General features: G+C 40.7%; 1 protein-coding gene across 4 annotated transcripts in view; it reads right to left on the bottom strand.

Annotated features, from left to right (window-relative positions):
* The window catches only part of camsap2a (calmodulin regulated spectrin-associated protein family, member 2a), a 100,473-nt gene that overhangs the window by 20,564 nt on the left and 64,274 nt on the right, over nucleotides 1-15,635 (bottom strand). For all 4 annotated transcript variants that reach the window (XM_061975997.1, XM_061976000.1, XM_061975999.1 and 1 more), the window contains 5 exons: nucleotides 7,188-7,284; nucleotides 6,321-6,417; nucleotides 6,188-6,219; nucleotides 4,323-4,392; nucleotides 2,127-4,161 (listed from right to left, as the gene is read on the bottom strand). In XM_061975997.1, the coding sequence (XP_061831981.1) occupies nucleotides 2,127-4,161; nucleotides 4,323-4,392; nucleotides 6,188-6,219; nucleotides 6,321-6,417; nucleotides 7,188-7,284 (2,331 nt within the window). The remainder of the gene's footprint in view (nucleotides 1-2,126; nucleotides 4,162-4,322; nucleotides 4,393-6,187; nucleotides 6,220-6,320; nucleotides 6,418-7,187; nucleotides 7,285-15,635) is intronic.

Here is a 15,635-nt window from a genome sequence, read left to right as displayed (position 1 = left end):
CTTGTTACCAACCATTGTGTATAATTCAAACTCCCCTAATTCAGCTGGCTAGTTGTTATCAAGAGTACTAAAACCCTTTTCAACATGATTCTGACAACTAAGTAGGCTAAAAAACTTTAAACTTTAATACATGCTCGGATAGGCCAGTATCGGTCAGTATCGGTATCGGTCAGTATCGGTATCGGATCGGAAGTGCAAAAACAATATCGGTATCGGATCGGAAGTGCAAAAACCTGGATCGGGACATCCCTAACATGGTGTGCTGTAAACGGTCTGTCATTAACTTCCCATGAACTTATTGTAAAAAAAACATACATCTTCACTGTTTCAGATGAAGACTTTTCATGTGCTATTTTCACCAAATGTTCCCCAAACATTGACACATCAAACTTTATTAGCCATCTCACACGCCAGCATCACTGCAAGAGTGTTTTGAAAGCCAAAGACGTCTGCTGCTAAGGAAGCTGCCCCAAAGGCAGCTGCAAAGAAAGTCCCAAAAATGGTCGCAAATATGTTTACCAGACACGATCCAAAGGCTAAAGCGATCTCTGATTTCATCATGGAAATAATGGCGCTGGACGACCATTGTTGAAGTTATTGGCTTTTGTCACAACATATCTTACAGGTTGATTGTCAAATCCAATGCATAAAATTACATTTAATTCAACAATTAAAAAATAATAGATATAAATAAGTTATTGGTATCAGTCTTAAGAAGCAGAAGTTTATCGGTATCAGTTTGAAAAACAAAATATTGTGCATCCATAAATTGTTTTTAATTTGGCCTATTTATTAGTGTTGTTTAATAATAATAAAAAAACTGATTTTAGCACTTACTGAAACAACACCAACAGAAGATCCCTTTCTGCCATTCTAGGGCATATCTAGAAACTACTCAATCCTAACACATTGGTACGTCAGGATACGAGTGGTTTTGCGACGCAGCTCGAAAACTTGTATTGCGAAATCGTGTCAACCTTTGAAATCTATTCAAATCAATTTATTCCGTGGTTGGCCTCCCAAAATACCACAATTTTAACATATAACATGCTTTAAAAACAATAAATTAAGTTAAGAAATAATGTATGAAAAACAATAAAATAGAATTACCTATAAACAACTACAGTTGCACTGCCCTTCATATTGACCTACTTTGTTTCCATGGTTGGAAAAACAAAGATGTCAATCTCTAGTTATAAGTTATTGCTGGCGAGTAAGACCGGATCTTGCGGGGTTCACTGTGACATTTTCTACGCCAACTAGTGGTGTGGGGGGGTTGCCTGAACCTAAAAAGCTGACACAGCTCTTATGCCAAATAACTCGTAAGTTAGGGCACTCGTATTCCGAGGAACCACTGTATACTACAAAAGTTACAAGACCACACATGTCAAACTCAAGGCCCGGGCGTCATAAATAGCCCGCCACTTCATTTCATGTGGTCTGCAAAAGCCCATCCATCCATCCATTGTCTACCGCTTGTCCCTTTTGAGGTCGCGGGACCTGAAATTAAAATGCGTCTTTTCTAAAAAAAAAATTATTCAGCTTTCCATTTTGACAGAAAAAAATACATATATATTTACATACATATACATATATTTATATACATTTTTGATTTTAGGGTAACATTTTGGCAAATGAGCTGTCAGTTTTTTTATTGTAAAATCCACAGATTTTTTTTAGAGTGTACATAAAAAATAAATATAATTATTAAATGATTGTGTATTAATATCAAGAGGCAATTTATTTGTATATATATATTATTCAGTTACAAACAGCAGCCATAACTGCGATTATGGCCCTCAATGAAAACCAGTTTGACACACATGTACTAGACAGTAATTAAAAGGTCAATATTGGTTTACTTTAGATTCTTTATTTCTGGTGAATATCCTTATGTATCCGTGTAACTTCCCTACAACCCCATCTCCACGACAGTGCTTGAATTATTCAAATCAGACCCAGTTTTGTGACCTACATGGAAGCCTACGCTGCTGCTGCTGGTTAAGTAAGCGGTCTTCACAATGCGTAAACAGCAACATCCTTGTGTTTCCTGAATCATTTATGTCATAACCAGTCATACTGACAGGATTTCAGTTGAGTTATAGAGAGTATAAACATGAACTGACCTTGAAGAAGAAGCCACGACAGATCCTCTGTTCATCCTCCATGTCATCCACACCTTCGAGCTCCAACTCTATGCTGTCATCAAGTGGTAGGTCTTCCAGCGGCTTCACGACCGACAGAGAAACCTCAATTAAGTTGCTCTTGACTTCCGGCAGCACGGGGATCTCTGTCGGGGCCACCGTGAAAGTCTCAACCACTGGGTGGGCCAGAACTTCAGAGAGTGATGACCGTGCAGGGTTAATATCTACGCCTACAGTTTCCACTTCAATGGTGTTGCCGTGGGTGGGAGTTTCTGGCTCCTGGCTTTGAGTCTTTGAGCCTTCCTGTGTTTGGTCCTCTTTAAGAGATGCACTACTAAGCTCCTTGTCTGGGGAGAGGAGCAAATCCGTCTGCTTGTTGGCTGACTCAGAACTGGAAGCTGCTGGCTTCTCCCCCATGTAAACAAAGGCTGTGGTGGGGCAGGGGGAAAATCGTCGCAGCCTGGGGATGCTATCTACAGACTGAGGGGCGGTGAGGACGCGGTTGTAGGGGGCCAACTTGAGTTCAGTGGGGCGAACGGTGCGAGGGTTGCGAGAATGGAAGGAAGCGGATTTGCGCTTGATGCTGGTTGGAGAGCGGTGGGCCGGGCGAGGGGAGTCTGCCGGGGAAGAGGGTCCTGATGATCGGGTGACAGCACCGCCTCGGCCGTATTTTTGCGGTGAGGGGTTTGCGTGAGAGGGAGGAATGACCCACGCCTGATGTTGCTGCTCCCTCATGGCCATGATGACTTCCTGCTGCTGAGCCAGCCGCTGCATCTCGGTCTGGAGGAAGGCTAAAGAATGGTTGAGTTTATCAATGGATCGCGTGTACTCGGTGAGATCTGCCTCAGTGAGCTGGGCATGGCCTTGCCCGCCCTCCTCACCGCCACCAGGCGACTTTGGCCAACAGGAGCTCGTACTGCTTTGCTCCGCCCCGTCAGGGGTGTCCGCACTGCTTCGACCACACCTCCAGATGGGACTCACAGTCTTTCCTTCGCCATCAACTTTGCCTCCTTCATCACCTCTACTTGCTGCTCCATCTCCTTTTCTTTTCACCACATTAAGAAAGGCAGAGTGACCCATCTTTTGCCGGTGCCTGGTAAAAGCCGCCTCCACCTTCTTTTTTTGCGCTTCGATGGCTTTCCTTTTCTCCTCCAATCGCATTCTCAGATGAACCATCTCTGTTGCCATGACCTGAGCGGGGTCATTGCGGGGAAGCTGGACAGGTGACGCTTTACTAGGACCGGTTGGGGTTTTTTGATGAATGGGGCTGTGTTCAGGTGTCGGAGCCCAAGAAACCGATAATGGCAGACCTAAATCTGAACCCTCAGGTGTAGTTTTTAGGGAGCTGCTGCTCTCCCGCCCTGAGTCAGATGCCGATGGAATTACTTTTTTTATCTTCAGCTCAGCAAAGTTGGTCATCCTCAGTGCGGAGGGGGATTTGCTTTGACTGCTTGGGCAAGGGCTGGGTGTATCCACATCCAGGTCCATGTTTACAGAACAGTCTTTCAGTGAGGAATCCTCATCCAGCATGTCTTCTGTATGAATGTGAACACCTGTGTCAACCTCTGTGGTGTCTGTCAGGCTCCCTTTAGAGTCTAACTCGGACACTGGTTCCAAGCTAGCAATGCCAGTACCAAGGTCCGGGCTATGTAAGAAGAAACCATTGTTGATACCTTCCACGGGTGGCCTGCTTGGGCTGTGAATGATCTGGAGGGCTTCTTCCACAGAGGGAGTGGTTGCTTTGACTCTGCTAGATCTATTAGGGTAGGTCCGCCTGTCAGGCTCCATACCCGCTAAGCTGTCTGGGCAACCCTCCTCCTCGATGCCAACACCTTGTCCATTCACTGGCTGGAAGGACAGGTTCCGCTTCATCCCACAAGGTAGTTGGTGCACCTTGAAACCAGAACCGTCATCAGTGCTGACAGACCTGACCATACCACGTGTGGCGGAATAAGATGCAGGAGCGCTTTCATCTTTGTCGAAAGGGATGTCGAAGGATACTCCATACGGCCCGGGCCTGAGAAAACACAAAGGCATGTTAAAAAAGTAATCTCTCTGACCAACTTAAACTTTAACAACAATATGTAGTCATATTCCTACAATTAAAAATAAATTATCCTAAAAATACATTTTTAAGGTACAGTGAGGGGTAAAATGTTGAGACAGTACAATACTGACCTTTTCTCTTTTGGCCATGTACCAATGTTGCTCTCAACAAAGGACATTGATGTTGACTTCTTGATTTCACCTGAACAAAAGAGAGACAAGCAGTAGTAAATGAATGGATGGAAAACCACAATCAACATCACACATGTCAAAACTGCACAGACAGTGGAACCTGGATTTACAAACCGTTCATTGACAGACTCAATAAAAATATGATTTGGTGTTCAAACTTTGTCTCAGTGTATAAACGTTTCATTCACCCATTGTGTGCGTCGCAGTGCAGAAGGCTGATTGATTATTTGATGCTTGTTTGTCAGCTCAGTGTTGCAGTTGTTAGCTACTGTGCTCAGTCTTATTTTGTGTGCTTTTTACATGTTTTTTTTAGCCATCCATCCATCCATCCATCTTCTTCCGCTTATCCGAGGTCGGGTCGCGGGGGCAGCAGCTTAAGCAGGGAAGCCCAGACTTCCCTCTCCCCAGCCACTTCGTCCAGCTCCTCCCGGGGGATCCCGAGGCGTTCCCAGGCCAGCCGGGAGAGATAGTCTTCCCAGCGTGTCCTGGGTCTTCCCCGTGGCCTCCTACCGGTCGTTTTTTTTTAGCCTTTTTACAGAATTTTTGTAGTTTTGCTAGCTCAGTATGAGTCCAAAGAATGCAATGGACAAGCGATGTGTGGTTTGAAACATTCAGGAAGTCTCACCAGGGGGGAAATTAACTGACAAAGTAAACAAGATTTTATTTTTTACTCTTAATCACTGTAGCGACCTGACTGTTATAAGTTAAGGACCTTTGTAATTTCAAACTGAGTGCACCACAAAGCTGCTGACAAAGTGTGTGAGAATGTGCGTGTCGGCAGGTCGGCGTTAATGAGGACAGTTCAGCTAGTTGAACTATCACCCCCTTATAAGGTTTGTTTGATATACAGTACAGCAGTGGTTCTCAAATGGGGGTACGCGTACCCCTGGGGGTACTTGAAGGTATGCCAAGGGGTACGTGAGATTTTTTTTAAATATTCTAAAAATAGCAACAATTCAAAAATCCTTTATAAATATATTTATTGAACAATACTTCAACAAAATATGAATGTAAGTTCATAAACTGAACATCAAATCAAGTAGGCTATTCCATTCATTACAATGCAACAATGCAATATTCAGTGTTGACAGCTAGATTTTTTGTGGACATGTTCCATAAATATTGATGTTAAAGATTTCTTTTTTTGTGAAGAAATGTTTAGAATTAAGTTCATGAATCCAGATGGATCTCTATTACAGTCCCCAAAGAGAGCACTTTAAGTTGATGATTACTTCTATGTGTAGAAATCTTTATTTATAATTGAATCACTTGTTTATTTTTCAACAAGTTTTTAATTATTTTTATATCTTTTTTTCCAAATAGTTCAAGAAAGAACACTACAAATGAGCAATATTTTGCACTGTTATACAATTTAATAAATCAGAAACTGATGACATAGTGCTGTATTTTACTTCTTTATCTCTTTTTTTCAACCAAAAATACTTTGCTCTGATTAGGGGGTACTTGAATTAAAAACATTTTCACATGGGGTACATCACTGAAAAAAGGTTGAGAACCACTGCAGTACAGAATAGTGCTTTATATTGTGTTCAAAGTGTACCCTTATTTTCTAAAAGATGAACTTCTGTCGGAGCTGGAACCAATTATACATGTTTGTATTGTTTTTTATGGAGAAATTTGCTTCAATATACAAACTTTTCTGTAAACAATTAAGTCGGCAAATTGAGGTTCCACTGTATTTTGTTATTTCTAGTACCTTTGTGCATGTAACTACAATGTAGTGTATGCCACAAAATCAGCCCTCCAAATGATACTAAACACACATATCTGGAGGTTATTAATACCTGAATTTCGAGGTTGAGGTCTCAGCGGCAAACTATAAAGAAAAGAAGAAAACTTTAAGAATGTATTGTAATTAACAACAAACTGTACATTGATGACTGATTGGTACAGTTTTTAAATGTTTGACTATCATACCTCGGTCTTTCAGGACTGGGGGGTCTTTCCATGAAGCTCCTCTTAGTTGCTTTAGAAATTGGAATGGCTGGGATATTCTTCAATATGGATGAGGGCTCTGAAAGAAAACAAATGAAATGTCTAAACTGTGTAGTGGAGAACAACCAATATGCTGAGTTAGTTTCAATTGTTTACATTCCACAAAGAGTATTGTATGCTAAAGGAATGTCCGAAAAATATAAGGACTCTTTGATGCGATTTGCCGGACGATCCACCAGCATGTTTATCCTGCGGCGATTCCTTCGTTCAGGGTAAAGTTGTGGTAGGATAACTCGTGGCTGCCTTCACCATGACAGCATGCCTTCACAATGCCTTGAGGATCCAACAGTTCCTGGCCCTGCTAAAACAACCTCCCTACCTGGCTCTTAGTGATTTGTTTCCCCTCTTTCTTAAACGCAAGGGTGTCATCATGGGGATCTGTTTTGAAGATGTGGACGAAGGTGTGGCAGGAAAGGCTGGTAATGTGTGTTCGACTGTACAGGGATTACTTCCATTGGGAAAACGTGTTGATTGGATTTGAAATATATCTTTGGAATCTTCCAAACATTTCTGCCATATCTTCAGTCAACCGAAAATGTACGTCTACGGATGTTTCAGGTCGTTGTATTCTCAGGGCATTCAATCGACCGCAACTGGACTGTTCGCTTTGTCTAAAAAGACTTTTCACCTAGTTGCATTTAGCAATCTGACCAATCGAAGTCAATGAGAATGAACTGTTCGAGCCTGCTGGGAGAGGAGGCGAAACGTCTTTTAAGACAAACAGAACAGTCCAGTTGCGAGGCAACCCGAGGAAACTAAAAATATAGAATTGTAATATCTGTGGCTTACCTGTGGCTTCATGGTCCAAACGTCTTGGCTTCACAAAAGAGGGCTTAACCTCTTCAAACCACCAAAACAGCTCAGCCATGAACGCCAAATAGTTATTCTGAAAAACAAAACAAAGAAGATGAATCACTCTGCTTGACAGTAGACGTATTTTCGAAGGTTGGAAGAGTATGGCACTCAGTATTCAGACCTTCACCTGGCCAAACAATCCTAATTTAGATCACTGGCCTAATATATGGCATTACATTTTTTCAGCAAGACTTGCGTATAATTCACTGAAATAATGTGCTTTATTATGAAATGTGAAAAAACACCTCCTGGATCCACGCAGTTACTGAAATCTTTTTCAATATTCCATGCCAAAACCGCCTTGGAGGGCCTACATTAGGTTCTTGGCAGATGTACTCTTTGTGTCCACTGCAGCTATTTCTCCAGCAGGTGTGTCTGTTACCTGATACCATCCAGGACTGTTTCCAAACTTTTTAGCGGTCAATTTTACTGCTGTGTACTGTGCATTCAAGACATTGTCTCAGGTTTATACTGTAGGTTCAAATTCCTGATTTATATAAAAAAACAACCTTTTTATACTGCCAATGTATAGAATGTGTGAGCTAACACATGTTGAATTTCAACATGCACATACTGTAATGATGTCACAGTACCTGTGGTAGTAGAGAGCAGAGATTAGAGCATTAACCTAATTTACAAAATAGAGGCCAGCTATTTATTCCTACTCCCAATCACCTGCAGGATACAGGGTGAAATCGGGCAAAAATATACGACAAGCCACCATACAACATCATATAGTTTTAGTTTTGTATACATTCATCATTTGGTTTTTAGTTTGGACTGTATCAAATGTGTACACATGGGAAAATGTCCTGTTATCATTTTTAACTACAGTGCATCCGGAAAAAATTCACAGCGCTTCACTTTTTCTACTATTTGTTATGTTACAGCCTTACTCCAAATGGAATGAATTCATTTTTGTCCTCAAAATTCTACACGCAATACCTCATACGAACAATGTGATCTTTACAAACCCTGTTTCCATATGAGTTGGGAAATTGTGTCAGATGTAAATATAAAAGGAATACAATGATTTGCAAATCCTTTTCAACCCATATTCAATTGAATGCACTACAAAGACAAGATATTTGATGTTCAAACTCATAAACTTTATTTTTTTTTTGGCAAATAATAATTAACTTAGAATTTCATGGCTGCAACACGTGCCAAAGTAGTTGGGAAAGGGCATGTGTTACATGGCCTTTCCTTTTAACAACACTCAGTAAACATTTGGGAACTGAGGAGACACATTTTTTAAGCTTCTCAGGTGGAATTCTTTCCCATTCTTGCTTGATGTACAGCTTAAGTTGTTCAACAGTCTGGGGGTCTCCGTTGTGGTATTTTAGGCTTCATAATGCGCCACACATTTTCAATGGGAGACAGGTCTGGACTACAGGCAGGCCAGACTAGTACCCGCACTTTTTTACTATGAAGCCACATTGATGTAACACGTGGCTTGGCATTGTCTTGCTGAAATAGGCAGGGGCGTCCATGATAACGTTGCTTGGATGGCAACATATGTTGCTCCAAAACCTGTATGTATTTTTCAGCATTAATGGCGCCTTCACAGATGTGTAAGTTACCCATGTCTTGGGCACTAATACACCCCCATACCATCACAGATGCTGGCTTTTCAACTTTGCGCCTATGACAATCCGGATGGTTCTTTTCCTCTTTGGTCCAGAGGACACAACGTCCACAGTTTCCAAAAACAATTTGAAATGTGGACTCGTCAGACCACCGAACACTTTTCCACTTTGTATTAGTCCATCTTAGATGAGCTCAGACCCAGCGAAGCTGACGGCGTTTCTGGGTGTTGTTGATAAACGGTTTTCACCTTGCATAGGAGAGTTTTAACTTGCACTTACAGATGTAGCGACCAACTGTAGTTACTGACAGTGGGTTTCTGAAGTGTTCCTGAGCCCATGTGGTGATATCCTTTACACACTGATGTCGCTTGTTGATGCAGTACAGCCTGAGGGATCGAAGGTCACGGGCTTAGCTGCTTACGTGCAGTGATTTCTCCAGATTCTTTGAACCCTTTGATGATATTACGAACCGTAGATGGTGAAATCCCTAAATTCCTTGCAATAGCTGGTTGAGAAAGGTTTTTCTTACACTGTTCAACAATTTGCTCACACATTTGTTGACAAAGTGGTGACCCTCGCCCAATCCTTGTTTGTGAATGACTGAGCATTTCATGGAATCTACTTTTATACCCAATCATGGCACCCACCTGTTCCCAATTTGCCTGTTCACCTGTGGGATGTTTCAAATAAGTGTTTGATGAGCATTCCTCAACTTTATCAGTATTTATTGCCACCTTTCCCAACTTCTTTGTCACTTGTTGCTGGCATCAAATTCTAAAGTTAATGATTATTTGCAAAAAAAAAAGGTTTATCAGTTTGAACATCAAATATGTTGTCTTTGTAGCATATTCAACTGAATATGGGTTGAAAAGGATTTGCAAATCATTGTATTCCGTTTATATTTACATCTAACACAATTTCCCAACTCATATGGAAATGGGGTTTGTATTTTTATTTTGCAAATTTATTACAAATAAAAAAACTTTAAAAAAATCACATCTAGTTAAGTATTCACAGCCTTTACACAATACTTTGTTGATGCACCTTTGGCAGCAATTAAAGCCTCAAGTATTTTTGAATACGATACTAAAATGTTGACACATCTATTTTTGGGCAGTTTCGCCCATTTCTCTTTGCAGCAACTCTCAAGGTCCATCACGTTGGATGGGAAGTGTTGGTTTTCAGTTAGGATGTCTCTATACATTGCTGCATTTATCTTTCCCTCTATCCTGACTAGTCTCCCAGTGCCTCCCGCTGAAAATCATCCCCACAGCATGAAGCTGACACCACGCCGCCATGCTTCACTGTAGGGATGGTATTGGACCGGTAATGAGCGGTGCCTCCAAACATGATGCCTGGCATTTACGCTAAAGAGTTACATCTTTGTCTCATGAGACCTGAGAATTTTGTTAATCATGGCCTGAGAGTCTGTTAGGTGCATTTTGGCAAACGTTTTACTAAGAAATGGCTTTCGTTGGAAGCAGGTTGAACATAAATGAATGCACAGTTTAGAAGGTTTTCTCATTAAAGTGGTAAGTTTCTGCAGGGGACAATCTGACACAGACGCACGCACACGCACACGCATACACACACACGTGCTGACAGATGCATATGCAAAGCAAGAGCAGTGTGACGGGTACGACCTTGAGGAAACACGTTCCCCGCCCCAAACACCATCAGTCAGTAGTCTGCAGACAAAGACAATGCTGCATGCACAGCTTAGCATTCGAGACGCCAAATTCTCTCCATCAGCAACATTTCTCTCAACCATGCAGTGGCACGTGTACATGCATCACACACGTGCGCTAAAACAGCCCACGCTCACCAGGGAAGCGGAGGCAATTAACACATGGTACAGGCCATCCCCCTCAAGAGTAACTGCAGCAATTTATCACTTTACATGCGAGGATGCCGAGTTAAATACTAAAAACGCCGTATTAATCATTTCATTATGAACCTAACATCACACAAACCAGTTGCTTACAACAACCATTAATGTTTACAACTTTCACGTCCTTCATTTTAGAATCTTCCTAAGAACCAGCGCCCCCAGTTTTGCATAACAGGGCTATTTTTTCCCCGAAATGTGTATCTCTGACAAAAGAAATAGACCAAAAAACCTGGTTCTCAGGAGGATATTACATACATGTCTCCTCCTTAATTTGAAATCAAATACCATACTAGCATGATCTGACAAAGACAAAGGCGAAACAACAAGTTACCTTTGGGACTACAGCATTCCTCGTGTTTTAAGGTGAGCAGAAGACATACAAAAGGAAAGGAAACGGGAAGAAAGATCTCTTGCAGTCTGTCTGGCCAGCAACCCAATCCTCTCGTCCCATCTGTCTAACTACTACTGACAGAGCAGGTGTGAGTGCTAACGCTTAATGCCATCAGTCAGCAGCCGCACACACACACACACACACACACACACACACACACACACACACATACACACATAGCCAAAAAGCGCACAATCTCCTCATTGACCGGCATTGCAACCTTGTGGGATGCTTGGTTTGTAGCTTTGCCAGATCTGCTTGGTTTGAGATTTAAGTGTTCGTTGCTCTTGGGATTGGGTAAGGATGGTTTTGGTTTAGGGAGAAGTGGGGTGGGGGGGTAATCCTACTCAAAAAGGAGAAGCACAAATCGGCAACCCCACCCGTATTTAACACACTGTGCTTTGACGATGCAGAGGGTGCATAGCTTGCATGCTTTATGTTGAATGTAATGATAGTGCACACAGAAGAACTCTCTATCCCAGAAACACATACACACGAGCTAAGCATTCACAGGGCATTACTGTCAACAATAATTGAGCCTGGGGGTTGATTAAAAGATTGAGGTCTAGCAGCCAGACAGAAAAATAGTCACTCCAATCAACATCTTCTGCGATTTAGTGCCCTCTTCAAACTGACGGACCAAAGAAACTACACTCACTGCTATTAAATATTAAAAATACAACTCTTACACTGTTTTTGCTGTTGCATGCATTACTGCAAGCAAGAGAGTGACTGATAGTGTCGCTCCCTGTGATGGTGGTCCGCACCTTGCTCAATGGCACCTTGACAGTGCAGTGCCTCTCTCCAAAAACAAATTCCAATACCTAGGCCTGGGACGATATTTGTTATAGGGTAAATAATAATAATAATAATAATAATACCTGGGATTTATATAGCGCTTTTCTAAGAACCCAAAGCCGCTTTACATGTAGAACCCATAAATGGTAAATGGGTTACACTTGTATAGCGCTTTTCTACCTTCAAGGTACTCAAAGTGCTTTGACACTATGCTTGTTGGTCACAAAAAACATTCATGAAGTTTGGTTCTTCAATGAATTTATTATGGGTCTACTGAAAATGTGACCACATCTGCTGGGTCAAAATACATACAGCAATGGTAATATCACATGGACAAAAATAAGACCTTCTGGAGGAAAGTTATGTGGTCAAATGAAACAAAAATTGAGCTGTTTGGCCACAATACCCAGCAGGGGTGATCAAGGGTCAAATGCAGAGAATAATTTCGCCACACCTAGTGTGTGTGTGACAATCATTGGTACTTTAACTTTTGTAATATGTTTGGAGGAGAAAAAGTGAGACTTTTAATCCCAAGAACACCACACATACTTTAAGCATAGTGGTGGTAGTATTATTATCTGTGCCTGTTTTGCTGCCTATGGAACTGGTGCTTTACAGAGAGTAAATGGGACAATGGAAAAAGGAGGATTACCTCCAAATTCCTCAGGACAACCTAAAATCATCAGCCCGGAGGTTGGGTCTTGGGCGCAGTTGGGTGTTCCAACAGGACAATGACCCCAAACACACGTCAAAAGTGGTAAAGAAATAGCTAAATCAGGCTAGAATTAAGGTTATAGAATGGCCTTCCCAAAGTCCTGACTTAAACGTGTGGACAATGCTGAAGAAACAAGTCCATGTCAGAAAACCAACAAATTTAGCTGAACTGCACCAATTTTGTCAAGAGCAGTGGTCAAAAATTCAACCAGAAGCTTGTGGATGGCTACCAAAAGCGCTTAATTGCAGTGAAACCTGCCAAGGGACATGTAACCAAATATTAACATTGCTGTATGTATACTTTTGACCCAGCAGATTTGATCACATTTTCAGTAGACCCATAATAAATTCATAAAAGAACCAAACTTCATGAATGTTTTTTGTGACCAACAAATATGTGCTCTAATCACTGTATCACCAAAAAATAAGAGTTGTAGAAATTATTGGAAACTCAAGACAGCCATGACATTATGTTCTTTACAAGTGTATGTAAACTTTTGACCACGACTCTGTATGCGATGCGTCCTCAATGTGAACGATATTGTGCTCATTCAGCCGACCAGAACGTCATCAAGAAGTGACAAGCGTCATAATTATTCGACATAATAGAGGGTTACAAGCAGAAAACAGGTGAAAACAATGTTTTAGGAACTCACGTGAAAGTTCCACCATTCCTCCTATCTCCGACTGCTCGCCCACAGACATCAGAAGCAAAATATCCCGTAAAACTGTCAGAGCCAAAATACTAATCCTCTTCCTTCTTAGCCTTCTATGTGCAATAATTTGGTTCTGAAAATATTGACTTTGATTGCACAAAATCCTTTAAATTATGCCAGTACTGAGACCGACTGGAGTGGAAGCCATGTTTACTTTTGTAAACACTGCAGTGGGTCAGATTGCATTCACATTACAAATCAATTTTTTTTTTGTAATGTGAGCAACAACATAAAAAGATCGGATTTGACAAAAAAATATGAATTGGACATCGGACTTTTGACTCTGGGTCATTCGCATCACACAGTGCAACAAGTTAGCCGGTGAGCAACACATGTAGTCGCGAACATGAACAAAACGATTACAAAATCAAATTCCACCCCACTAGTGTGGGAATATTTCAGTTTAAACCTTTGGAAAAAAATGAGCCTATCAACACAGTGGAGCCAGTTTGCCGAATGTGCTCAAATACGACAAACCTGCACAGCCACTTGAAACACAACCATCCGACAGTCCACACTCACTTCGCGTAAGGTAAGTGCAATCAAAACAGCGCAAAACAGTGTGCGCTCACAAAAAGTGTGGTTAAATACATCGCCAAAGACATGCTGTCATTTAATACTGTTGAAAAACTAGCATTTGTAAAGGTGCTGCAAACGTTTAACAGACATTTGTCATGTTGTCATGTCATGTCGGTGTTTACTCACTCGGAATCTGCCAGACTCTAGTTGTTTTTTTTTCATATGACCTGTTAATACATCCGTTTATACTGTAGTTTTTATATTGTTACTCTGAACTTTTGTTTAAAAAGGTCCTAACTTGATTGGCAGTTAAGTAATATACAACTCTACCTCTGCCAACATGTTCAATATTGAAGTGCAACTTTGTTTGTCATCACTTTATTGAGACATATTATTTATTGTTTTGGTTGTGTATATTTGAGGCCCCCCGACCCCCTCCTTAACATATTTTATTGGTTTTTGAATGTGATTTTTTTTTATTCAAGTGCAACATTTTGCTAATTAAGTATATTTTATTGGTATTATTTGTTTGTTTTATTTAAATTGGAGATTTAAAAGTTTACATACTAGTTACAATGTTAAATATATGAAAAATACAAGTTTATTGCAATGGAAAGGATGCACATGCTTTATTATTATGTATTATCATTAGTGGTTAATTTGGTCATTTATCAGCAATAATTTTTAGGTCAGTAAATCGTCAAGCAACATTTGTTATCGGCCTAGGCCTACCAATATACTGTATAATTACTTTCAAAACCTCCATTCTCTGAGACAAAGTCCACTGCCGCCCCACAACAGTGTGTTCATTGACTTTTACAAAAATGTCAGCTCCCAGCTTTTGTTATCTGAAGCGGGCAAAAACGATCGCTAGCTAGATAATGAATGCCATTTTTCTATGCCTGGCTAAAAAGATGGTAATTTAGATGTCATTTAATGAGAAGAAGAGAAAGGACACAGAAGCAGGCTGATGATTTAGCAGACTGGTGTGAATTAAAATTTTAAATAGTTTTGTGCAAAAACTGTCTGGATGGTTGTGTTAAATGTTAAACATCTCAGCCAAACTATTACATCAATATTTTTTATTACTAGTTGTCCGGTCACAAAAGGCAAACAGGCTTTTTTTTAAAAGTAAACTCAATATGATTGGATATTGCTCCAATGGGGGCCCACAGGGGGAACACACAACAGAAATGATCCAAAACCAAAAACAATAAAAAACACAACGCAACGGTAAAATGCTGCAATTACATTAACACTTCAGAATTGAAAACAAATGGAAAAGTAAAATGCCAAAAATGCACACGAACCCCCAAAACACATGCCGGATAAGGAGGACGTTTTTAAAAACACAAGCGTTGGCATTTTGAAAAAGTATACATTTCGTTACGTCTTTGTTGAGCACTTAACTGTAAAACTAGGTTGCTTTATGCCAGAGATTAAACGATTCCTTGCGTACAAAAAATTATCAAAGATATTTCTCAGCCTCGAGGAATTGTTTATTTAATCTTAAAACTAAGAGCACAAAGCGGCCGAAGATATGTTTTCCGCACGCCAGCTATAACTGTTAACAACATAGCTCTTAGCATGAATGTAAGACGAGCCTTATTGATGTTTGCTAAATTCACAGAGTGCATGGTGACAGTAAAAGCAATCCAATGTTTGTTTAAAAAAGTAGCAATGGAAAATCAAAAAGTTTTTGAAACAAATTAGTGATAATAACTAATTAGTGAACATAAGCTACTTCCAGTTTTAAGGTCAAAA

Source organism: Nerophis lumbriciformis, linkage group LG14 (genome assembly GCF_033978685.3).
Source record: "Nerophis lumbriciformis linkage group LG14, RoL_Nlum_v2.1, whole genome shotgun sequence".
Taxonomy (NCBI): Eukaryota; Metazoa; Chordata; class Actinopteri; order Syngnathiformes; family Syngnathidae; genus Nerophis; species Nerophis lumbriciformis.
This window is presented reverse-complemented; position numbering and strand designations above follow the sequence as displayed.